At 37.7% G+C, this 26485-nt stretch overlaps 1 protein-coding gene across 1 annotated transcript; it reads left to right on the top strand.

The window, feature by feature from the left end:
• The first annotated feature begins 508 nt into the window (after positions 1-508).
• herc3 (HECT and RLD domain containing E3 ubiquitin protein ligase 3) lies at positions 509-26447 on the top strand. Its single transcript, XM_079895863.1, has 25 exons — positions 509-627; positions 2068-2390; positions 4830-4989; positions 6831-6907; positions 7008-7229; positions 8137-8228; positions 8471-8601; positions 9834-9988; positions 10175-10248; positions 10706-10830; positions 11572-11631; positions 12918-13029; positions 13651-13840; positions 13934-14097; positions 14293-14406; positions 14817-14840; positions 14926-15015; positions 15688-15858; positions 15974-16117; positions 18025-18191; positions 21652-21715; positions 22163-22245; positions 23247-23430; positions 24216-24318; positions 24562-26447. The coding sequence occupies exons 2-25, from the start codon at positions 2165-2167 to the stop codon at positions 24768-24770; spliced, it is 3141 nt and encodes a 1046-aa protein (XP_079751989.1). The 5' UTR covers positions 509-627; positions 2068-2164; the 3' UTR covers positions 24771-26447.
• The last annotated feature ends 38 nt before the right edge of the window (positions 26448-26485 follow it).

Here is a 26485-nt window from a genome sequence, read left to right as displayed (position 1 = left end):
TTGTTTCTTGCCTGGTCTGGCTTAAAAAAAAACCTAAAAAGGACCAAGCTAAATGTTGGACTCTATTAAAAAAATAGTATAATAAACTAATTCTTTAAATATAAAATCCTTATAAAGAACATCTACGACTAGGGCAAGATGAAAAATCCAGTCCTCATCCAATATGACAGTTTAAGAGAATATAACTAGCATAAGTAAAACTAACAGAAGCATTTCCACAAAATAGTAAATAAATACCCTGCAAAAATCTAATAATAAATATATTGTAGTATATTATATGTATATCAGTGGAATATATTGTCTATTTTCCATCTTATTTGTTGGTTTTCCATTTCGTGTACACTGACTTCAAATAAAGTTAATCTTCTATAGCCTACTGCATGTTTGTTGTTAAACTATATTCAAAAAAATTACACATCAGGAACACATGTACAAAATGACAAAACTGTACTCAGTGTCGCCCTCTGTTGACTCCAGCTAAATTAAAGCTGGTTGACAGGAGTCACGTGATCATCAGTGACTCCGTAATCTGAGTCGTAACTTCCTTGTTTTTGTCGGAACCATTAAACTGAAACCATTCCAGTAATATACGGTCAAATAAACAGGAGACGAAATGCATTTTACCAGGTAACACTATCTGCTGCCTAAGAACATGTTTGTTTTTGACTTGTGTCAGATAGAGAATTGCATTTGCGTGATAGAAAATGAGAGTTTGATGACTGACAGTGCCGCTGCGTTGTTAGTTTGTTCTGACATTATCCTGAATATTAGTATTGAGATACTGTATTTAACGCATAGACAGTCTGGTCAGATGTTTAAGCATTAATGTCTACAGTATATGAACTACAGCTTGTTTTGACTTACATGAAACTGAAATATGTCCGGATTGTTCTTACAGGCCGAACTCATATTGGACAGATTGGACCCACATATGGAAGATTTCAGATGTGTTTCTAAACCTAGTAGTCAGTGAGCTACCAACCTAGACAGCAGACATTATAGGCACTTTGGATTAAAACGTTCGAAATGCACCGTTGACGCCCAAAAATCGCACCAGTAATACGCAAAAAGTCGAACGTTCGGAACGCCCAACAATGTAATAACATATTTCGGAACGCGCCTAACATTTCGACATTTCGATTCGAAGGTGCGCGATTTGTTGAGGATGCTCAAAAATTAGTTTCAAATGTTTAGAACACGCCTATGATTCCCCGGACATTATAGATTCGAATGTTCGGAACCCATTTATAATGCTCCAAAAATGTATTCTAATGTTCAGAACGTACCTTTTCCATAAATTCATTTTAAACGTGCAGCTTGGATCGTGACAGTGATGTTCTAGAATTCGTTTCAAACTTTCAGAACGTGCCAGTAATGCACATAAAATCGAACGTGCAGAACGAGTATATCTCTTCAAATTTAATGTAAGATCAAATTTAATATGATATTTCGAGACAGGTTTATGATGTCCCAGTAAGATTTAAACATTCGAAATTAGTTGATGATACTCAAAATGTTCAGAACATGCCCATGATTCAGCAGAAATTACGTTCAGCCAATTTATAATGCCTTCAATTTGAATTTTTCCTTTAATTTAAACGAAAATGGAATGCATGGAACATGACACAGGCACCAGAATTTGATTTCAACTTTTGGAACGTGCCAAGTGCAATAAAATAATTTTGACATTCGTTGTTGATATTATATCTCTAGTATTTTTATATTCATCACTCTTCCCAGTATGTACTTTATGCATGTAAGTGGGTTTAGTCAAATAATAACTGTCCCCTATTTATGTCTATACTTTTATTAGTACATATTAGTACATTCCACATAGTGAAAAAAGTCAATTGTGATGATTCGGTAGACATTCGGACAATTGGATTTGTGAATCTCAGGTTTTATTGAACTACACCAGGTGGTTTATGATCTGCATTCTAGTCTCAAGTATCTGGCAATCCACACTAGCTGTCATTTACAGGAATAGGGTGTGACCTCTTCCCTTCCACTGAGTTCACACCTATTTGCTTCCCAGTCTCTAATGCCAGACTTTTTCTTCTGTTCCAGATCCGTCGTTTACAGGCGGAGACGACAAGGCGGTACAGCCTAGGAGCTCTCCCTTATTCCGGATCCTTCCATCTGTCTCTCTCTTTATGTGTGAATCATGATGCTGTGCTGGGGAAGCAGTGTCTCGGGTCAGCTGGGCATCGGTGCGTCAGAGGCTTCTTTCTTTGAGCCGAGGAGCTGTTGCATGTTTGACGGGAGGGGTCTTAAAGAAGTGGCATGCGGCAGCCAACACTCGCTCTTCCTGTTGCATGATGGGAGCGTATACACCTGTGGCTCCAACAGCAGCGGTCAGCTGGGCCATGACAAGCGAGGATGCAGGCCAGGTAACTGACATAAACTGAATTTGAACATGCATTACAGCGTGGACCATGAAAGTGATGCTCCAGAATTTAAATCAAACTTTCAGAACGCGCCAGTATTGCGCAAAAAAAGCCGAATGTTCAGAATGCTCGTGTCTCTGCAAAAGATTTATATTATATAACATGCCTATGATGCCCAAACAATTAGATTTAGGTGTTCGGAATTTGTTGATGATGCTCAAAAATTAGGTTTGAATATTCGTACCATGCCTAGAAATTAGATTTAGACATTTATAACCTATTTATAATGCTTCAAAATGTAATTCTAATGTTCAGAAGGCCATGAATTAATATGGCATGGAACATGCTCCAGAATTCCATTCAAACTTTTAAAAATTCGAATGTTCGGAATACATATACTGTGTGTCTTCAAAAATTGTATATGATATTTCAGGATGCATTTATTATGCCCCAACAATTCATACATTCAATTTGAACGTACAGTATGGAACATGGCACTGACGCTCCAGATGTGCGTATGATACCCCAACAATTAGATTTGAACGTTCAGAATTTGATGATGATGCTCAAAAATTAGATAAGAAATATTCATACCACACCTGTTATTCCACAGAAATTTGATTTGAACATTTAAAACCTATTTATTATGTTTCAAAACTATTAAAAAAAAATATATTACGGGACGTGCTTATGCCCCAACAATTAGATACGAACATTCAGATTTAGTTGATGATTCCCAATTTTTTATCACAATACGCCTATATTTGCATTATGTAAGGTTTCTTTTCATGCAATGGCATAATAATTGATGTAATAAATGTTTTACGGTCTTTGCACATCTTTGCCTTTTTTAATGAATCTAGCACTTTGCGTTTAAATATCATTAATTTCTCATGTTCCTGCTGAAGTTTTACGCCCCATGTCTTTTAATGTGACAATGCCATGTAACCACATTATATTTTTGGCACACACCTAAAATCGAAATTGACATTATTCTCAGAAATGAGGCAACGTGGCCGGGATAGTAAAACACTGCTTGCTTGATCATGCTACTATTATGATTATTGTGTTACAGTGTATTAACAGTCAATGATGACTGCAGATCTTGTTTTATCCAGCATGCATTGGGGCTCGCCAGTCCAGAGTTGTTAATCCGGTTAATAAGAAAACAATTCCAAGCAGCAGACGGCCTCTCACATGTCTGTGCTAATGTGATCGCACCGTTTGTTCAATACAAGGCCCTGTTATGTGAGTGTAAAAGAAGTAAAAAAACTAGAAAATAACCAAACAAAATTATCCATAACTTTTTATCCTAAATATGTAATATTACTTGTTTCTAAAAGGGGGTTGGATTGTAGAAATGCATTCTGGTGACGTTTTGTTCTTTATTACTTTATTTTTTCAAATAGCTGTGTTGCTAATATTTACTTTGTAAAGCATACAATTCTTAACAGATTTTGAGCAATTATTGTTTTTAGTTCCCTCCATCAGAACTGCAGCTTCAATGAAAAATGTTGCCCTACATTCTGGTTTGGAGAATGAAAGTTTTTTTTTTTTTTTTTTCTGATGTTGTTTTGGTTTAGTAGGCATTCAGTTTCATCTTACCACATTCACATGCCAAAGGGGATTTTTTTTGTTTCGGTTTTCGGTTTTCTTTAAGCCAGTGCTGTATTGGTCATCTTGATGAGATGATGAAAGATTACATGTGACATTGTTTTGATGCCACACAAACCAACATTGCGATTGGTCACTTACAGTAGGTGTCTATGTCTGGTTTCACTCTGAATATACTAAAGTTTGTACATCCTTAAGTTTGGGGTCAGTAAATTTTTTTTATATATTTTTGAAAAAAGTCTTTTCTACTCACCAAGGCTGCATTTATTTGATCAAAAATACAGTAAAAACAGTAATATTGAGATTTTTTACAATTTAAAATTTCTGTTTGAATATATATTAAAATGTAATGTATTCCTGTGATCAAAGCTGAATTTTCAGCATCATTACTCCAGTCTTCAGAGTCACATGATCCTTCAGAAATCATTCTAATATGACGATTTGCTGCTCAAGAAACATTTCTGATTATTATCAATATTGAAAACAGTTGCTGCTTCATATTTTTGTGGAAATTCTTCATTTCAGGATTCTTTGATGAATAGAAAGTTCTAAAGAACAGCATTTTGTTACATATAAATGTCACTTTTGATAAATTTAATGCGTCCTTGCTGAATAAACGTATTAAAATTTTTGTTTTACACTTTTGAATGGTGTAGTGTACAGGGAAATCTACTATTTTAATCTGTCAAAAACAATATAACCATCACAAATGTTTTGCTGCACAAAACAAATCTGTAGATGGGATATGAATGATGTCTACGCAAGCATCAAGGCCGGAGTGTGATATTTCCATCTAATGCATTTGTATGTGTGTGTGTGTGCTCATAGAGCTGGTCGGAGCTCTGGATGCTCAGAAGATATCCGGCGTGTCGTGTGGTCAGTCTCACTCTCTGGCGGTGAATGAGCAGGGGCAGGTGTTTGCCTGGGGGGCCGGAGAAGTGGGGCAGCTCGGTCTGGGTACGGCTGAAGAGGCGGTCCGTGTGCCCAGGTAAAACATCACTTTTTAATGCAAAGTTTTCAGGAATAAATAAAAAATGTTTCATAGAATTATAAATGAGAGCTAGTACGATTAAAACACCTAATACAAAGTCCACTGTGAGTGTGAACCGCATTTGTTATGTCGAAATCAGAGTTTTCTTGAAATTTTTATAGATATGGTGTTCTGCAAATTAAAGGGATACTCCACATAAAAAAAAAAAAATTCTCTCATCATTTACTCACCCTCATGCCATCCCTGATGCATATCTTCATTTAAACACAAACAAAGATTTTTATCTCTGTCGTCCATATATACACCGAGGATGGCATGAGGGTGAGTGAATGATAAAAGAATTTCCATTTTTGTGTGAACTATCCCTTAATGCACATCTTGTTTTTGTCGGCTCTGCATGAGAACCAAGTTTCAAAAATGCAATGCATTGTTTCCTGTTATTTTGATTCCAGTGTAAATGCATTTTAAACCACATTAACAATTACATCCTTTTTTTGTGGTAGATATGCTTTTTCATGTTTGACTTCCTTTGCATTGTAAAGGCTGCTCTAGATAGGGTAATCTAATGAGGATTTAATTGGCTCCTAACCTCGTGAGGGGGGTCTCTGCATGGGACCTTCCTCACCGCATGGGGTTTAGACTTAATGATAGTTGTAACGTGCTATTACTGAAAGCTCTTCTGTTTTATTGTGGATTGGATGTTTGCTCTTGTATTGCTGAATAAACCACAACAGATGAAACAGCATTTCCTGACATTCATCACTTGTCATCTCAGTTATTTGAATAACTTCACAAGCACAATACAACCAGAGCGAGTTAATAATTGAGGGTTATTCATTTGGTTTCACATCTTGTGATGTGATGAAGACCACTGGGATTTGACTGTGAGATTCCTGGCCTTTATTAAATATTTGGATGCTTTGATAATGCTTTCAGCTGCCAATAATAGTGCTGGACTCTCAGGACAATTTAACCACATGTAGCCCTTTGCTGCATAACATTCACTGGTCAACCTGCTTGGCCCTATGTCTGTCCTAATAATATGTCTTTTTTTAAAATTTATGACAACAAAAGTGGATGAGAAAGTGTTGTCGCACCAACTATCTTATTTGCACAGATGTGTATCTCTTAAAACACATATAGCCTAATATAACATTATTATTATTATATTTGGGAAAAAAAATTATAATTATAATTAATCAAAATAATTGAGAGTGATTGTTTTTGTTTTGATGGAAAAAAACATTTCTTTTATGATTTAATATTCTATTGATTTATGCATCAAAAAATGAAAATCCATTACAGAGAATACTACTATTTCCCGGCACAATCCGTGTAGAAAGTATGAAGAAAAAAAAAAACCTTGGTAATGCCCAAAGTACCTCTAGAATATTAATATTTATTTATATAATACCTTCTGCAGTGGATTTTGCACAGATGTGTAACTCGCTCAAAATACATCTTTTTGATTATTATACAAAAATGATATAATATCATTGGGAATGATTATGTTTAGAAGTTTAAAAAAATCCTTGATTTTAATTGAATTGAGTTGCAATTTAATAATTAATAATCAAAGTGTTAAATCCATTGCATAAAATTTCACAGATTTCCCCCCACAATTGGTGCAGAAACTGAAAAAGAAAAAATGACATTCCACGTGAACCTAGTCATCAATTACATGATATGTTGAATGGTTATTACTACTCCATCATCATCATTATAGTTCAAATGGAGTTGCATTAACCTGGTGAATTTGATAGATGTAGTCCAGAACTTGACTTCTTAAATAAGTTTCTGTATTTTTTCTGTATTCCTTTTTATTATTATTTATTCAGGTTGATTAAAAAGTTGTGCGAGCATCGAATCTCCCAAGTTATGTGTGGCAACCAACACTGTATAGCACTTTCAAAAGGTAAGAGCAGATGAACTCATTGTTGATTCAGTCGTTTTGTTTTCCGTTGTACTCCTGCTGTGTCAGTAAAAGAAGATTCCCGCTGTCCTCCTCTTCTCAGATGGTCAGTTGTTCGTATGGGGAGAGAACTCCAGTGGGCAGCTGGGTTTAGGGAAGGGAGAGCCGAGCACTCTGTCTCCTCAACCGCTCAAGTCTCTGTGTGGGATCCCACTGGCTCACATCAGCGCTGGAGGAGACCACAGCTTTGCCTTGTCCCTCTCTGGAGCCGTGTTCGGATGGGGGAAGAACGGCGCTGGACAACTAGGCCTCAATGACGAGCAAGGTAAAACACACACGTCTGTTGGTTTGAATGCTGAAACTGACGATTCTTGAAACTTTTACTGGACCTATTATGCTTTTTTACTTTCTTTAGTGTGTAATGTTGCTGTTTGAGCATGAAAAAGGTCTGAAAAGTTACAAAGCATAAAGTCACTCCAAAGGGAGTTATTCTCTATATCAGTGCGTACTGTTTCTGAACTGAATATCATGGAAAAGTTTATTTATTTCCATAATTCCATTCAAAACGTTAAACTTCCATAGATTATAGATTCAGGGCCCACAACTTAAACGATTTCAAGTATTTAGTTGTTTATTTGTACATAATTTGGGCTTCCAGCTCATAAAACCCACGAAAACAGGATTTCAAAAAATTAGAATATTACATGAAATCACACAGTAATTACACAGTAATACCATGGTCATTGAACCAGGTTTTGGTTCTTTTGGCAGTGTGGGCAGGTGCAAATCCTGCTGGAAAATGAAGTCAGCATCTCCATAAAGCTTGTCTGCTGAAGGAAGCATGAAGTGCTCTGGAAATGTCCTGGTAGACGGCTGCGTTGAGTGGACAGCACAGTGGACCAACACCAGCCGATGACATGGCTCCCCAAACCAACACAGACTGTGGAAACTTCACACTGGACTTCAAGCATCTTGGATTATGTGCCTCTCCATTCTTCCTCCAGACTCTGGGACCTTGGTTTCCAAATGAGATGCAAAATTTGCTCTCATCAGAAAAGAGGACTTTGGTCCACTGTGCTTTATTAAATCCAGAGTCAACGCAGCCGTCTACCAGGACATTTCCAGAGCACTTCATGCTTCCTTCATTTTCCAGCAAGATTTGCACCTGGCATAACATTAATAATAATATTTGGCATAACGTTGCCTAAATATTTTTGTCTGATATCTCATAGACCGGGCTGTTCCCTGCCACATCAAGTTCCTGCGGTCACAGAAGGTGGTGTACATCAGCTGTGGAGATGAACACACCGCTGCCTTGACAAAGGTATTGATCATACAGCCAAATGATTGCAGTATGCTGAAAAACATCATTTTTTACAATATGTTAAATTTTGAAGAAAGAGACAAATTGCTACAGTCATTTGAACAATCCATTTATTTAATCTTTAATCTTTTTTAGTGACTGTTGATAAGAATTTCTGTTGAACTAGCTTTCTATTGAAAGTTGTTCGATTTCATTTTTCATTTTCAATCTTTGCATTGCTGTTTGTGCCGTGTTTGATTCAGGAAGGGGGTCTGTTCACATTTGGAAACGGTTCAAGAGGACAGCTGGGCCACGATTCCACCAACAACGAGCCTCTTCCACGCAGAGTTATGGAGCTCATGGGCACTGAGGTGTCTCAGATCGCTTGTGGGCGGTTAGTATATGTACATTTCTGTGTCCATCTGTTTCAGATTGATGTGCTGTTTTTCTTTAAAAGTGTGAGCTTTCGTTTGTGTCATGTCCAAAAACATACTGACACTGTATGGATAATGCACATCATCTTTTGTATGTTTGAGTAGCTACTGTGTATTAATTACACGGTCGTTCAAAAGTTTGGGGTCATCAAGATTTTTTTTTTTTTAAAGAAAATGCTTTTATTAAGCAAGGATGCATTAAATTGACCTAAAGTGACAGTCAGAACGTTTATAATGTTATAAAAAAAATTCTATTGCAAATAAATGCTGTTCTTTTGAACTTTCTACTCATCAAATAATCCTGAAAAACAATATATCACGGTTTTCACAAAAATATTAAGCAGCAAAACTGTTTTCAACATTGATAATGATAAGAAATGTGTTTTGAGCATCAAATCATCATATTAGAATATGATTTCTGAAGGATTGTGTGACACTGAAGGCTGGAGTAATGACGCTGAAAAATCAGCTTTGCATCACAGGAATAAATTACAGTTTAAAATATATTCAAATAAAAAACAGGTATTTTAAATTGTAATAATATTTCAAAATATTTCTGTTTTTACTTTATTTTTGATCAAATAAATGCAAAATGCCTTGAGCATAAGAAACCATTGCAAAATCGTACTGACTCCAAACTTTTAAACAGTAATCAATTAAAAAAAAAAAGTTAAAAAATAAATGAATGTACATTCATTTGTATTATATCATTTATTTATACCATGCTGAAGTTATACACATACACAATATATCTTATTAAATTATTCTCACAAGGAGTTGATTACCCTTGATAGAATATTCTAATTGCCACTGGTATAAAGGAATGTTTATACATATTTCTAAGATATTTTGGGACCTTTCTTCCAGATGGAAGCATTACAAATTTTGAGTTAAGTGGGTGTGTGTGGAGTCAGATACAACCCTTGTTGCTCTTCTGTGTATTGCCAGCAAATACAGTTTATCAAGCTGTGTTTGCTGGCGTCCTGTTGTTTTTCCTGCCGTTCTCACTATCTTCTGCAACTTATTTTTATTCCTCACTCCCAAGTCACCAAACCAGGCTGTAATATTAAACATTAAAAAACTCTCAACTTGACTTTTGTATGCCATTATGCATGCAGTCAGTCATCAGGTAAGAATGAGATGGGATATTTCACAGCATACCTCTGTGTGTGTGTGTGTGTGTGTGTCACAGGCACCACACCCTGGCATTCGTGCCCTCCACAGGCCTGATTTACGCTTTCGGCTGCAACACTCAGGGCCAGCTGGGCACAGGTCTCAGAGGAAATGCTAAGAGCCCACTTCCTGTCAGGAACATCCAACCCCTGTGCTTTGGAAACACATACACAAGTACGTACATATGATCACCATGCCATTGTGTCACATTCTGTATGGATTAAATAAATCCCCTAAACAAGTGATGATAAGCTAAATGTTAATTAACTGGATTGACAGGGATAGTCAGATATTAATAGGCGCCATTTTACAGGACCTACAGTTTGGTTTGTGACCGTTCTATTTGTTATTTTTCTACAGAAGCCGAGCGCTACACCGTCAGTAAAATTCACAGTGGAGGTGATCACAGTTTCCTGTTGTTGTCTGCCAAGGAGGTAACGTTGCTGCTTTGAAACACCACAGCTGATATTGTACTGGTTTTTTGGATGCATTTACTTTATTAGAATATTCAATAAATCAGTGTATTCCTCAATATCTTCTCATGAATTGAGAATAGTTTGTACCTGTGCATACTGTAGGCTTTTATGCGATGTTTATTTGATCAATCTTATCTGCAAGGTTGATTGGTCAGTACCTACTTTTATCCACATGGTGGCGCCGATACATCAATGTAATGGTTTTTCAGGCTCAACAGAAAGAGTGATGTTGCCTGCTTTGCCACCGATGTGATTTGTATTATTTTATTACTTTAGTTACTGTGTAGGACAATTTAGGAATTTGCCCAATTAACACTGAAACACTTCTTTACACACAGAGTTAATTTTGCCCTGAGGTCATAATATTCTAAGAAATACACGTTTCTAAGCATGTGCGTCGTGTGTTTGAGAACAGGGTTCATTTTTTCCTGAGGATTTCCGTATCATGAATACCGCCAAAAGCATCGCTCTGATTAATTCTGAGAGTCTGGACAGCTGGAGGATGAAGCTGCATGACAACAGCGATTCAAGCATCACCAAGTGAGTGTGTGACTTCGTCCAGGTTGGTTACAGTTATGATAGAGGCCTTACAGAAATGTTCTACTTTTGTAATGTTTGATCATTTCTAAGACAGAATTAGCTGCATTTTAGAGTATTTAACCTTCATAATACTGTATGACACAATACCATTCAGTCAGTAAGATTGTTTTAATGTGTTTGATCAATGTCTCTTTTGCTCACCAAGGCTGCATTTATTTGATCAAAAATACAGTAAAAGACATAATATTATGAAATATTATTACAATTTGTAAAATGTCATTTATTCCTGTGATCAAAGCTGAATTTTCAGCATCATTACTCCAGTCTTCAGTGTCACATGATCCATTTTTCAGGATTCTTTGATATATAGGAAAAAACAGCATTTATTTTGAATGGGAAATCTTTTGTAACATTATAAATGTTTACTGTCACTTTTTGATCAATTTCATGCATCCTTGCAGAGTAAAAGTGTAAATTTCTTTAAAAATGAAGAAAAAAAAAACATTTTTAAACATTTTTGATCAGGAGGTGAGGAAATAAAACATGTTAGGCCAATTTTTTTGGATAATATTGGTTAGTTATTTTCCCCCCAGCCATGCAGGCATTACGTAAGCATAAGCATATGCAAATAATTTCAGAGGTGATAGAAGATATTAAATTGAAAACAGTTTTTTTACACTGTATATAATGTATCTGTTATGATTTCGATGCTGATTTCAAACCTCTTCCCTCCCCTTCCAGTGACATCATACTCCTGATGTCCTCAACTGCATGTTGGAATGCCAGCTTTTTGGACCAAAGGTGAGCAGTTCAAATGTTCCTCCCTTGCATTCCCAATCTAATTAAATGTAAATGCCACGTCAATAAGCATATGCACACGGGGTGACACCATGGAGAGTGGAGCGCTTGTGATTTTTCCTTAGGTGACTTCTGCTTAATGTCAGGAGGCAAATTCTTCACAGTCACCCGCAGGGCTCCCGGTTACAGCTCTGTCTTTAAAAGAGCAGTCCCTCTTTCAGAGAAAACATGACTCGATGGGTATCTTTTTCTGACAAGAGACTCTAGAAACCTCGTTCTGCCGGATGCAGTCCTTGATGTTCATAATCTGCACTGCATTTCAAGAGATTATCTGGTTACATAAGGAACAACTGGTGTCGCTGGCGTCCAGACGGGGTATTATGGGTTGTGAGGTCAAGTCTTCATTTTATAATGCGGTTTTGGATATTTGATTAAAACTCTGCTGTGCACATGTCCCAACTCGGGGTTGGCGGGCATTTGGAGCGACACGTGGTGCCATGGACTCCATTGCACACAATGAACTCTAGATCAAGAGCTGTAGAGTTGAGGTTTCTGTAGAAATTTGCACTGCTGACTGGGCAGATTTATTTCTACAAATTGAATGGGATCAAACTCACTGAATTAGATCGATTTAATTGAATCAAAAATATCCACCTGAATTGAAATGAATCAGATTACTCAAAATTAATATAATTGGTCAATTGCAGTTGAATTTAATTGGTTTTAAATGAGTCCGATTGATTCAGTTCAACTGAATTGAATTATAATGAATCAGATTATTCAGATCTAGTTGAATCTGATTTAAATGAGTCAGATTGATTAAATGTAACTGAACTGTATTATGGTTAAACACATCTTGCCATCTCATTCAAACGGGACTGATATTAAAAACCTTTCTTGGTTTGTGAAGAGTCGTTTATCATAGATCAACCATCTTACCCTGACATGCTTAAAATACACTGGTGTGTAGTGCAGGGATCAGCATCAGGCTGTATTTACACCCAGCATGTGATCCTGCTTTCATCCCACCAGAGCGACAGACGCAGATAAAGAGCAATGGAGAGGAAAGGCCTTAAATCTCAGATCCATCTATTCGCTCATCTGTTGACCCATCCTTGCTTGGATATACTAAATCTCAATGTTATATGTTTTCAAATAGTTTGAACTAATATAGTAACTAATTCAGACAATGAACACTTATCTTAAATTAGTAAATTGTACAGTATTAGATTTCATATCTTGTTGCAAACCAACATTTGGGAACTAATTTTCACCCGCTGTTTTCACAGTGATGACGGACATTTCAAGACAAACCCCAAAGTCCCGGGCATCGATTTCAATGCTGTTCGGCTGCTTTTTGAAATGCTGATGAAACCAGCCTTCGCAAGACTTTTGGAGCAGGTGTGTGTTCTTTGATATGTCACCATTGTCTCATCATTTATTTAGGTCTTTAATACACACTGCGTACTTTGAAGGCAATTACTCTGCTGCGAACATTATCAAGTTTCTAAAACATTTAAAGCCTTGTTTGTGTTTTAACTGGGTGAAATTTGGTATACTTTCCAATCTAATGTGAGGAATCTTTTGATTATACATTACTGTTCAGAAGTTTGCAGTTGGTAGGATTTTTTAAAATACTCACCAAGGCTGCATTTATTTGATTAAAAATACAGTAAAAACAGAATTATTATGAAATATTTTTTATTATTATGTAAAATGTAATTTATTCCTGTTTCAAAGCTGAATTTTCAGCATCATTACTATCTTCAGTTCTACGTGATCCTTCAGAAATCATTCTAATATGCTGATTTGATGCTCAAGAAACATGAATTATTTTTAATCAATGTTGAAAACAGTTGTGCTGCTTAATATTTTTGTGGAAACCCTTTTTTCATGATTCTTTAATGTTCAAAAGAACATCATTTATTTGAAATAGAAATCTTTTGTAAACGTCTTCACTGTCACTTTTGATCAATATATATGTATTTTAACTATAAACCTCTCTCAAATGTGTTCTTCAAGGCCACAAAGAGCTTTGAGAGTCTCCTGATCCCCCAGCTGCCCTGCTCTCCTCCTGACGTGGAAGCCATGCGGATCTACCTGATCCTGTCCGAGTGTCCCGCTCTCCAGGACTCCAAAAACTACATCTCTCTCACCATCCCTCTAGCCATGGCCATCCTCAGATTGGACGCCAACCCTAGCAAAGTGCTCGGTATGACGTCGCCAACATGTTTCACTGCCTAGAAACACCGTTAAATCCAAGATCAAAAAGGCTTTTGAAATGAATCTGTGTGCTGTTTCTCAGATAACTGGTGGTCTCTGATGGATTGCGAGGTGTTCTCCAGACTAGTGGAGATGTACAAAAGCATCGTTGTGTTTCTGTTGACTGGCGGGAAGGCGCTCCTGGTGCCTGTGTTCATGGAGAGCTACACCAGTGCCGCCCTTCGACTGCTGGAGAAACTACACAAGGTACGACCAAAATCCACACAACACATCTCGCTTTTAATGATTAAATGATAAACTACTTATTAATAAGCTATTTGATTGAATATTCCCCAGCTGAATTGCTGTTTTTCATGTTTTTTCAGACATGCTTGCATAATTTAGCATGCGTTGTTGAATGATAAACTACTGTTAGTGATGGATCCAAGTATTTTGCTGCAGGTCAATCTGAAAGCCCATCATGTGGAATACAACAACTTCTACATCCCTGATATCACCACCCTGGTGGACATCCAGGAAGACTACCTCAAATGGTTTCTGCGCAAAGCTGATATTGTGCGTATATTGCTGCACACAGGCCTATTGCAGATTAATATTTATGAATTTATACATTTATGTATTTGCATGTAAATTTATGTTTCCATCCAAAGCTGCAAATTGTGTTCCCACCATAGTTTATACACGTCTACTTATTGAACAAAAAAATTATCCACCTTAAGTTTTTTAGTCAAATTTATTTGCGTCTTGGCATTTCCATCCAGTGTTTTTTTTATGCGGTAACCCAAAATTTGCATATAAATAGGTGGATGGAAGCATAACTGAAGTTAATGTGAACATGAACTAGACCCCACTATGTACACAAAATGTTATAGTTTCACATAGACGCCTCAAATCTTGATCATCCCAAGATGAAAAATAAAAGTACCTCAGAATTTAACATATGTTCTTGTTTTGTCTTATTGTAGAAAATGCGATACCCTCCAGTGCAGGTTTGTTGATTTAATAACTCAATATCATTTTGTTTTTAGACAGTTGTGATGGTCTCAGCTTGATCATCTGAGTCTTATTTCCCAGGGTTCTGTCACGTTATGTGCCTATCCGTTCATATTGAACGCGCAAGCCAAGACAACCGTGCTGCAAACAGATGCTGAGCTGCAAATGCAGGTAAAAGAAATAACACAACTCTACACTCAACTTTTAGGATTGTTGTTGCACTGCTCAAGTTTTTGACTTGCACTACCGCTCAAAAGTTTGGGGTCGGTAAGATTTTTCAATGCTTTGAAAGAAGACTGCATTTATTTGATCAAAAATACAGTACAATTATATTGTGAGAGTTCAATTTAAAATAACTGTTTGTATTTTGCTATAGTTTAAAATGTTATTTTATCATGTGATGCAAAAACGAGTTTTCAGCAGCCATTACTTGCTTTGATTTGGTTCTCAAGAAACATTTGAATTATCAATGTTAAAAATGGTTGTCAAAAATGTCAAAAAGTTTAAAATCAAAATCTTTTGTAACATTATAAATATCTTTACTGTCAGTTTTGATCAATTTAATTCGTCCTTGCTAAATAAATGTAGTAATTTCTTTTAAAAATAAATCTTACTGACAGCAAACTTTTGAAATATAGTTAGCTTTTACAAACAGTATTTTATTCCTACTATTGTTTTCATATATTTATAAGCATTATACATTTTATCTTCAAATTTTTTTATGTTTTGACAAACAAAATGTTTCCTATGAAACTAAGAAGTTAAAGCATACACAGGGTTTATGAATCTGACTCTTATTATTCAGTCTCTTTGACTTGTTTTGCCTGCTTCATTACTGTACAGATGGCCGTAAGCGGCGCTAACTTGCACAACGTCTTCATGCTGTTGACTATGGAACCTTTGCTGGCAAGGAACCCTTTCCTGGTGCTCCACGTACGCAGGAACCACTTAGTCAGTGACGCTCTCCGCGAGCTCACAGTCTACAATGACGTAGACTTGAAGAAGCCGCTCAAGGTTTGTCTTTGTCATCCCATTGCACAATGCACAGAGTTTATTTTTTTCTAGTCCACATTGTAGCATATTTTGGCCTACTTAGACCTAAGTTTGACTAACATATTAATCATTGCAGGTCATCTTCGATGGAGAGGAAGCTGTAGATGCTGGAGGAGTCACCAAGGAGTTCTTCCTGCTCCTGCTGAAAGAGCTGATGGATCCGATCTACGGCATGTTCACCCAGTATTCAGAGTCCAATCTGCTGTGGTTCTCTGATAAAGTGAGTTCAGCCTTAGTTATTACCACAGATTTCAACATTAAACTAAGATAATAAAAAGGGTTGCATCTTTTTTTGGAGTTATTGTGATAAAATGCCCCAGATATAATGTGAATGCAAAACAGAATTGAATTGCATATGCAGGGTACTCCAAAAATCTTAATATCAGTTGAAATGTTTGAGCCTGAAGGACGAACTGCTTATGGCCTTCATAGAGTGCAACATTCAGGATTGGGAAGTAAAAACTCCATTAATTTTCTCCATAAGGAAATAGATTTTTAAAGACAGACCTACTGTGATTTCAGAGGTTGTTAATCGATGGTTTTCTTTATATTTTACTGAAGCCATTTGTCAGATTTATGTGTATTTATTTTTAAAATAATTGTTTAACTGCTGAATTTGTGGTGAAAAACTGCATTACCCACGATGCAGTACAGAAGATTCCACCAATACAATCAAAAAGCGCTCTGCACCGAACACCTAGTCCCATGAAGCACCGTGAATGACGTAATTACAAATAACATAAATGTAACTTGCTATACTGTCAAAATATGATACAAAACACTTAAAATATATTGTTTCTATAGAGATAATCAACAGCTTAGTCTGTAAGAATGACAACTAGTGGTTAAAATAGGTACTGCAGTCCAATTCAAAATATCGGAGATCGTTGTTTCTCCCGCCCCCTCCTCCTCAGACTCGACGGCGCTCACACGGGTTGACAGTTTAAGAACACGTAACAGGAACGAGTGCAATGGACAATGAAAATTGGAAAATTGGCAATGTGCAGTATCAGACCAAAAACAAAAACAAACATTCCAGCCTGGAAACGCACATTTCAAAGTAAAATAACTGGCTGTAGAAGTGTTTTTCAGAGAAACGAGTTTGTGAACTTAGCATGTTTCCTCAATATGTGCAAACATATTATGGTATTTTTATGCTTTAGTAGAGTGAAAAAGTTACATACAGCACCTTTAAATTAATAGTGTTATATTTCTTCATCGTTTTTTGATTGTCATTTGCAATGCTTCATTGGATTGTAGTTCTTTCCCTCACTTTAAGGAATAGTTCACTTAAAAATGAAAATTCTGTCATCATTTACTCACCCTCAAGTTGTTCCAAACCTGTATGAGTTTCTTTCTTCTGCTGAACACAAAAGAAGATATTTTAAAGAATGTCAGTAACCAAACAGTTGATGGAATCCATTGACTTCCATAGTATTTTTTTTTCCTACTTTCGAGGTCAATGGGGTCCATCAAATTCTTTAAAATATCTTCTTTTGTGTTCAGCAGAAGAAAGACATTTTTGGATGAACTATTCCTTTAAGCCATAAAGTACCTTTTGTTTTTTTATGGTTTTCAAATACTTTTTTGCTTCACATCAGAGTTCGTAATGTTGTGATTCACCTCGTAGCTGGTTGGTTTGGTTCATGGCTTATAATGCTTTGACAAAGACTTAAAAAAAAAAAACATATGGGAAAAAAATAATGGAAAAATACTTTCAACGCCACTGGAAAAAAAGAGCAGGCACTAATGCTCTCTATACAGTAGGTGCTTCTCAAAGTGCCGCGTGATTGAGAACATCAGCACATAATCTTATCGGCCTGGTGATTTTGAAAAGTCTGGGACAGCTCAGCTGTTTTCATGCAAACATGATGATCCTGCTGGGATGGCATGATGACTTCAAGGTCACTTCAGCTGTGTACAAAACAAGACTAAGATGAGGAGTACACGTGATTGTACAGAGTTTAATGAGTTTCATTTACTTTCACTGCTGGCGAGATCTTATTATGTGGACAAACAATCTTGGATAATTAAAGGGTTGTAAAGGAAAGATGGCTTTTAGATAAAGGAGTCTTGGTGGCATTGGTATTTTGATGTATAACTCATGTGTGTGCGTTTGCATTGCAGTGTTTTGTGGAGCACAATTGGTTCCACTTGATTGGGATCATTTGCGGTTTGGCCATCTATAACTCTACTGTGGTGGATCTGCACTTTCCCCTGGTGCTCTACAAGAAGCTTCTGGATGTTTCGCCCACTCTGGATGACTTGAAAGAGCTTTCGCCTACAGAGGGAAGGTACAAAACATGATGCTTTTTTTGTCTTTGTCTTTAAAGTCGGCATGAAATAGAAGATGTGATATTCTTCTATGGTGGTGGATTGCTATTTGTTGATCTCATGTGAGTGACAGGTTGTCCCTCCCTCGCGCCAGCCAGAAAACCCGTCATCAGACTAGAGATGTCGACACATGAATTAAAAAAAAGAAAAATTATGTGCACAGATAAATCTTTGATAGTCAATATAATAAAACTCCAAAAAATTCCATCAAAAATAAGAATCGTCCATTTTTATTTCAAAGGTGACTTTTAGGGATTGTTTGTTCAAAAATGAAAATTCTGTCATGTCTACGAATGTTCAAAAAAATGACATAAACGTAGTCCATAATTAAAGCCATAATTCACAGAAAATCTTCTAATTCACTGTAGCTCTCTATATGAGCTAGGGGATTCTTTAAAATAGGTGTTCCAGAGGTTCAAATTAAGCCTGTCTGTATCTAAACTTGTACCACTTAGCTCTTGTAGGCAACATGTTGTTGTTTTTCCACTAAAAGTCCTCACTCGCTGATCAAATCAGCTCGGCCTCCCACAGAACACTGTATCACTGCCCTCGTTAGACCAAATCAATGGAGTTCCTGTGACCCCCGAGGCTTTACTGAGAAATCGAAGTCCTAAACTGACTGCACAGACCAGTGAAGAGGAACTGTTTTGTCTTTCTTTCTGCCCTACGCTCTGTGTCCTTTGCCACTTGGTTACATAAACAGGTTGTTTTTTATGTAACATTAATTAAAAGCCACCCAAAAAGCTTTTTGAACAGCTCAAGTTTGTGAGTCACCATCAGACCACTAAATGGTTGCAGAAGGAGAGACCAGCCGGCTCAGAGTTGATGGCCGGTTCAAGCCTGTAATCGTGTTTGTGGTTTGCGTCTTTCCCACATTTCATGAGTCATATCACCTTATGAAAACAGCCATCAGCAGACCTTGACCTGGCAATTACAACTCCATGGCAGATGATTTTGTTGTGTGCTAATGCATTTAAAAGGATCTAGGATTAATTGGCTTTCTCTCAGTTAGATGTGTTTGACACTCCTGCCAAATTGTTGGATTTATCCGTGGATGGTTTTAATCTAATCAGCAGCTAAGGAACTAGATCTACAGCAACATGAAATTGAAGAGAATACTCAAGTTATTTGATTCAAAATAGCAAGTATGCAAATAGAGGTCAGTGTTGTTATAGTTTTGAATTTAGGTTTTATTTAATGTATTTGTGTTGTTTTTCACTTTCACAAATTAATTTGACGTTTAATTTAAAGTTAATTTGTTAACTGATAGCAGTATTAAAGTGCCCCTATTATGCTTTTTCGTATATTACCTTTCGTCTAGTGTGTAATATAGCTGTTTGTGAATGTAAAAGGTCTGCAAAGTTGTAAAGATCAAAGTGTAGGATAAATGGAGCTATTGTCTCAACAAAAGAAATAACCGATTCTGAACTGCCTGAAACGAGTCGTCAGTAATTCCAGGCTGTAACACGCACTGTAGAGCAGAGCAGACCAATCACAAAAGACCGGGTCATCTGACCAATCAGAGCAGAGTAGACCAATCACAACAGACTGGGCCATCTGACCATTTAGAGCAAAGTAGACCAATCACAACAGACTGGGCCATCTGACCAATCAGAGCAGAGTAGACCAATCACAACAGACTGGGCCATCTGACCAATCAGAGCAGAGTAGACCAATCACAACAGACTGAGTCCTCAGACCAATCAGAGCAGAGTAGACCAATCACAACAGACTGGGCCATCTGACCAATCAGAGCAGAGTAGACCAATCACAACAGACTGGGCCATCTGACCAATCAGAGCAAAGTAGACCAATCACAACAGACTGAGTCCTCAGACCAATCAGAGCAGAGTAGACCAATCACAACAGACTGAGTCCTCAGACCAATCAGAGCAGAGTAGACCAATCACAACAGACTGGGCCATCTGACCAATCAGAGCAGAGTAGACCAATCACAACAGACTGGGCCATCTGACCAATCAGAGCAAAGTAGACCAATCACAACAGACTGGGCCATCTGACCAATCAGAGCAGAGTAGACCAATCACAACAGACTGGGCCATCTGACCAATCAGAGCAGAGTAGACCAATCACAACAGACTGGGCCATCTGACCAATCAGAGCAGAGTAGACCAATCACAACAGACTGGGCCATCTGACCATTTAGAGCAAAGTAGACCAATCACAACAGACTGGGCCATCTGACCAATCAGAGCAGAGTAGACCAATCACAACAGACTGGGCCATCTGACCAATCAGAGCAGAGTAGACCAATCACAACAGACTGGGCCATCTGACCAATCAGAGCAGAGTAGACCAATCACAACAGACTGGGCCATCTGACCAATCAGAGCAGAGTAGACCAATCACAACAGACTGGGCCATCTGACCAATCAGAGCAAAGTAGACCAATCACAACAGACTGAGTCCTCAGACCAATCAGAGCAGAGTAGACCAATCACAACAGACTGAGTCCTCAGACCAATCAGAGCAGAGTAGACCAATCACAACAGACTGGGCCATCTGACCAATCAGAGCAGAGTAGACCAATCACAACAGACTGGGCCATCTGACCAATCAGAGCAAAGTAGACCAATCACAACAGACTGGGCCATCTGACCAATCAGAGCAAAGTAGACCAATCACAACAGACTGGGCCATCTGACCAATCAGAGCAGAGTAGACCAATCACAACAGACTGGGCCATCTGACCAATCAGAGCAGAGTAGACCAATCACAACAGACTGGGCCATCTGACCAATCAGAGCAGAGTAGACCAATCACAACAGACTGGGCCATCTGACCAATCAGAGCAGAGTAGACCAATCACAACAGACTGGGCCATCTGACCAATCAGAGCAAAGTAGACCAATCACAACAGACTGAACCATCTGACCAATCAGAGCAGAGTAGACCAATCACAACAGACTGAACCATCTGACCAATCAGAGCAGAGTAGACCAATCACAACAGACTGATGGAAACAAACCTCAGTACTCAAGAGGCCAATAAAGTTTCAATTTTAAGTTTACACCTTTAAATGTTACTAAATTTAAACGTAAAGTGGATGTATTCATGTAGCTAGCTATAAACGTGTGCTAGTCCTTGTTTTGAGACCTCAGTTGAATCTGTTTTCTGAGTTGGACTGGCTGCTTATGAAAAAAGCAAACATCATGATTTATAAGTGGTTTATAATGTCATAGGCAGAAGAGTGTCACTTGTTAAAAGTAGGAGATGATGTACGTCCCCTGTCCCTGCTCGGGTAAGCCAGGGGTTTGCTCTTACACCCTGCAGCTGGTGAGCTCTTAGCTGCGATTACAAGAGAGAAAGACAATCGAAGGCCCGTCGATGACTCTAGAAATAAAAGGAGACATTGATAATATGAAAGTTTGGCTTACGCATCTGTCATATTTTCTGCAGGAGTCTTCAGCAGCTGCTGGACTATGAGGGAGATGTGGAGGAGACCTTCTGTTTGAACTTTGCTGTAAGTAACTGGACACCAAATTAAACGTGACCCCTCAAATGAGGCCACATCAAGTCAAGAGCATTTGTCTGATTAGATGAATGTGACTGATACCCGATTCATATAGAGCAATTTACAATTCACTGTTTTGGTAAACCAACGAATTCAACTGAACCTATCCTTGATATCACACACATGCTGCCAAGACGCGTATTCGAATGTGTGTGCTTTACATGTGGAAGATGAAGAGAGTTTGCTCACTTGCCATATGTTCCATCAACGTTTCCTGTCGGATGATAGAACGATATTCGACAGATGTTTTTGTGATTCATGATTTAGAGTTAGGGATGGGCGGTAGTAGAGATGAAACTATCTCAGTATGTTTCAAGCTTTTGACAATATTAGGTCTGAAATTGACTTTAGACTTTTCAGTAAATGAATATATAAATGTAACAACTGTGTCCACAGATTACAAGAGAGTATTATGGGATCACAGAGGTCAAGGAGCTGATACAGGGCGGGAAGAACGTCGCTGTGGACAAGACGAACAGGTGCGAATATAGAGTGTGTGGTGTGTCTCTTTAAATGAAGGTCTGAAAGAGGTCATGTTGTTCCTGCCTGTGCTCCATCTTTCATTGTCTGTCAGAGAGAGGGAGAGTGTGTGTGTGTGAGTAGGTGTGTTGTCAGCGGGGACAAAATTGCACAGTTTCAGAAGCTGCAGGAACAGATGGGACTGCATCAACACAAATCCAATCCAAACCAAAAAAACAAACATGTAAATGCACACACATTTGTGATTCATGAAGAATTGTTGCCGCGATCAAGTGTGTATTTTAGGTAAAACATTAAGTAGAGATCGTAAGAATTGAAAAAGGGTTTGTTTGGATCATGCATGTGTTTTGTGTGCATATGTGCATGCGTCCTGCTGTCTGATGGTGAGATTAGGCGGAGGGCCAATCATCTTGAGCTCAGATCAAGGCCCGTTCCCACACACACACACACACACACACACACACACACACACACAGACACACAAGCTCAGATCACAATCTCCAGCAAACCTGACGCTGCTATATGACCTCCTGAAGATATTACAGGCATTTAACCCAGCTCAGATTATCAATCTAAATTCACTCGGTCTGGGACGTGAGTGCATGGAAATATGTGCATTGGATTACAATCGGCAGATATGCTTTATTTATTTTTTTATCATTATTTCCTGTGATTAGATTCTCATTAGTTAGTGCAGATTTTTTATTAATATAAACATTATCATTAAATAACAAGCATCATCTTTAGTAAAAAAATGACTGTAATATCATCATTTAAAAAAACAACAAATGCTCCAACTACATTTAAATAATATTAATTATTTTAGAATTTTTGAACAAGTGAGGGTTTTTCTACAATACAGTTATAATAAGAATTTAAAAACATTGCATAATTTTCTTGAAAAGTTAATGCAATGCATTAACAATGCTAGATGCAACGTTAATGAAAAAAATGTATATTAATAAAATTGTGTTTATAAGATTTGTTTTTTTCCTCTCAGGAAGGAGTTTGTTCAGGCGTATCTGCAGTATGTATTCAGTGATGCCGTACAGGAGCTGTATTCGGCTTTCTCCAGCGGTTTCCTGAAGGTCTGTGGTGGGGAGATCCTCTCTCTCTTCCAGCCCTCTGAGCTCATGGCCATGGTGGTGGGCAACAACAACTACAACTGGGAGGAGATGGAGAAGGTGGGACACAGAGCTGTGCTCCAACAACTTTAAGACACACATACAACACAAATTCAACATTCATATTAACGTTGAGCGTCAGCACCCTATTAATGTTCATTTTAAAGGCCTGGTATAATGCCCTTTTCACAAGATGTAAAATAAGTCTTTGATGTCCCCGGAGTGTGTTTATGAAGTTTTAGCTCAAAATACCCCACAGATATTTTTATATAGCATGTTAAAGTTGGCACTTTTTGAGGGAAAGCAAAAACGCACCGTTTTTGTGTGTGTCCGTTTAAATGCAAATGAGCTGCTGCTCCCGGCACAGAGGGCGGATTTTCAACAGCTTGTGTCCTTTTACATCACACAGAAAAAGCTTTTAGCCTTTTATGTTCAAACCGGAGTCAGATGGAGAGACTCAAGAAGAAGTGACAACATGTAGAATGAATGGTTAGTTGGTGGATTTATGTAGCTTATGTGTAGTTATCTTCTAGTCATTGATTAGCATATTCTGTCTTGATAATCTATAAATCGTGTTCCGGGGGCGGGGTTTATGTAAATTTTAGGGTTGGTGATGTCACTAACTCGGGAGGAATGTGGTGTAGTCCCTACCAGCCGTTTGTTGTAGTCCTTAAAAAGCTATTTCATTTAAAAGAAAACATCTACCTTTGCTTTGAACTTTGAGGTTCGTAAATTTGCAGATGTTGTTTATGCTCAAACAGCAACATTACACACTAACTAAAGTTAGAAAAGTGAAATCATAATCAACCACCCCTTTAAACTTGTGTTTTGTTTTTTTCTCCCAGAATGCCTCCTACAAGGGCGAGTTCTCCGCATCTCACCCAACAGTTCAGATGTTTTGGGAGGTGTTTCATGAGTTTCCCTTGGAGAAAAAAAAGCAGTTCTTATGTAAGTGAGAGACAACTGCGTAATGGTTTGTGCTATTGAATATATATAATATAAACCTGCCTGAACTGTATATTGTGCACCTCCTCTCCATAAACTGCAGAGGAGAGATTGAAGTTTTGCTGAACACTTCTCGGTTTGAAAGTAACTCCTGCGTGGGCGGTGCTTCATGCGTCCCTTCACTCATGCACAATGTATCTTCTTTGTGCTGAAGTGACTATGCCTTTTTTTTTTGTCCTCCAACAGTGTTCTTGACCGGCAGTGACCGCATCCCCATCCACGGCATGGCCAGTCTACGCATCGTCCTCCAGTCCACTGCTACTGAAGAGCACTACCTTCCTGTGGCTCATACCTGCTATAACATGCTGGACATGCCCTGCTACCAGACCAAAGAGACCCTGCGGCGCCGGCTCACACAAGCCGTGGAGCAGTACGAGGGCTTCAGTCTGGTCTGAGGTGGCTTTCTGTATGCTGACACTGCACTTTAAACCTGTGGAGAAATGGAAACGAACGCTGCTCTCGCATTTATTTAACCACAGAAGAGCACATCCGGAATCTCATACGAGTAAATCTGTTATTGTCCTATTTTTACAGACTTGCTTATTTGGTTTGCTTCTCCAGATGTGCACAAATTTTTGTTTTTCTTCTAAAATTTATATTTTTTAAATGACAAAAGTAAATTATAAGATTGGGATTGAGTAGGTGGCTAAATAAATTAAAGACTTGACTTTCTTTATATATTTTTTTTTAAGTATAATTGTTTTTGAATCCGATAGGTTGCCCGTGTCCAGACCATGTTATTTTGCCATTTTGACTTGAAGTAAACAAATGTGGATCAAATTCATATGAAATGCCCGCCAACAGCACACTATAGAACAGAGCTCAATTCAGAAAGAGCCACCACAACCCTGTAAATTGGGGGCTCGTCCGGGTTCAAGATGATACTTGAAAAATTAGAATATCGTGCAAAAGTTCATTTATTTCAGGAATTCAACTTAAAATGTGAAAATAATATATAGACTTATTACATGCAAAGTGAGATATTTCAAGCCTTTATTTGTTATAATTTCGATGATTATGGCTTACAGCAACCCCAAATTCAAAATCTCAGAAATTTTGAAAATATTCCTAAGCTGTAAGCCATAATTATCAAAATTATAACAACTAAAGGCTTGAAATATCTCCCTTTGCATGTCATTTTCTATATATTAGTTTCACCTTTTAAGTTGAATTACTGAAATAAATGAACTTTTGCACAATATTCTAACTTTTCGAGTTTCACTTGTAACACACCAGTCCCGACAGTTACAGGACCAATACATTAAAAGGTTTTAACTTGATTAACCCCTTTTGTTCCTTCACCCTTTCAGCCCACGCTCAAATCGGACGTTAAGCATTTACGCACCTCCTGAATCCATTCCAACGGTTTTCCTTTTATGTACAGTAGCAAGTCATTAGCATAAAAATGTCTCTTATTAATAATAGGCATGCATGAGCATGCCATGCCCAGCTGCTTTTCAGAAATATTTTAATTAACATTGGGGGGAGGGATGGGAACAGATTTCTCTTAGAATGATATGGGGTTTAATTGAGGATGTGATCCAGCAATAACTACTGGGTGATGTATGACGTGTACTAGTTATGGGATTTTAATTGTTTAAATCCAGCAAATGTGAATATTCTAACAGCTGTGTTCTTCCGGTGAGTCCATTGCCGCTTTCAATTTAATCCCTCTTGTTGATTCACAGGAAGGTCATATGCTGTAAAATTTGGTTTTCTACTCACATTTTCTTTCAGATGTCGTCGGGTTGCTATTAAAAATGGATCAGAGTGATTTACCTATGGTTCCTCGGGGGGTTTCTGAGATGTGTTTGCTGTGGCCTGTGATGTTTTGCATCTAGCTGCATGAGATGTGTTTGTTTGAACATGATGGAAGGTCATAGAAAGGAAGTGTTTCTATCCAACGTGGTATTCCTTTCTGTCAATGTATGCAAACAAGGGCTTCTTAGTGGCTACTGATGCATTGTTATTTTAGTAAAGTATATTTACTTTTATAGCTTTCAAATGGAATATATTGTTTTATCTATTTTTTTCCAGAACAATAAAATTATTTCACCTCTGATTATCAAGCATTTCTCTTGTATTTAATGACACTGAAAATAAACACCCA

This window comes from Squalius cephalus (genome assembly GCF_949319135.1).
Source record: "Squalius cephalus genome assembly, chromosome: 2".
Taxonomy (NCBI): domain Eukaryota; kingdom Metazoa; phylum Chordata; class Actinopteri; order Cypriniformes; family Leuciscidae; genus Squalius; species Squalius cephalus.
This window is presented reverse-complemented; position numbering and strand designations above follow the sequence as displayed.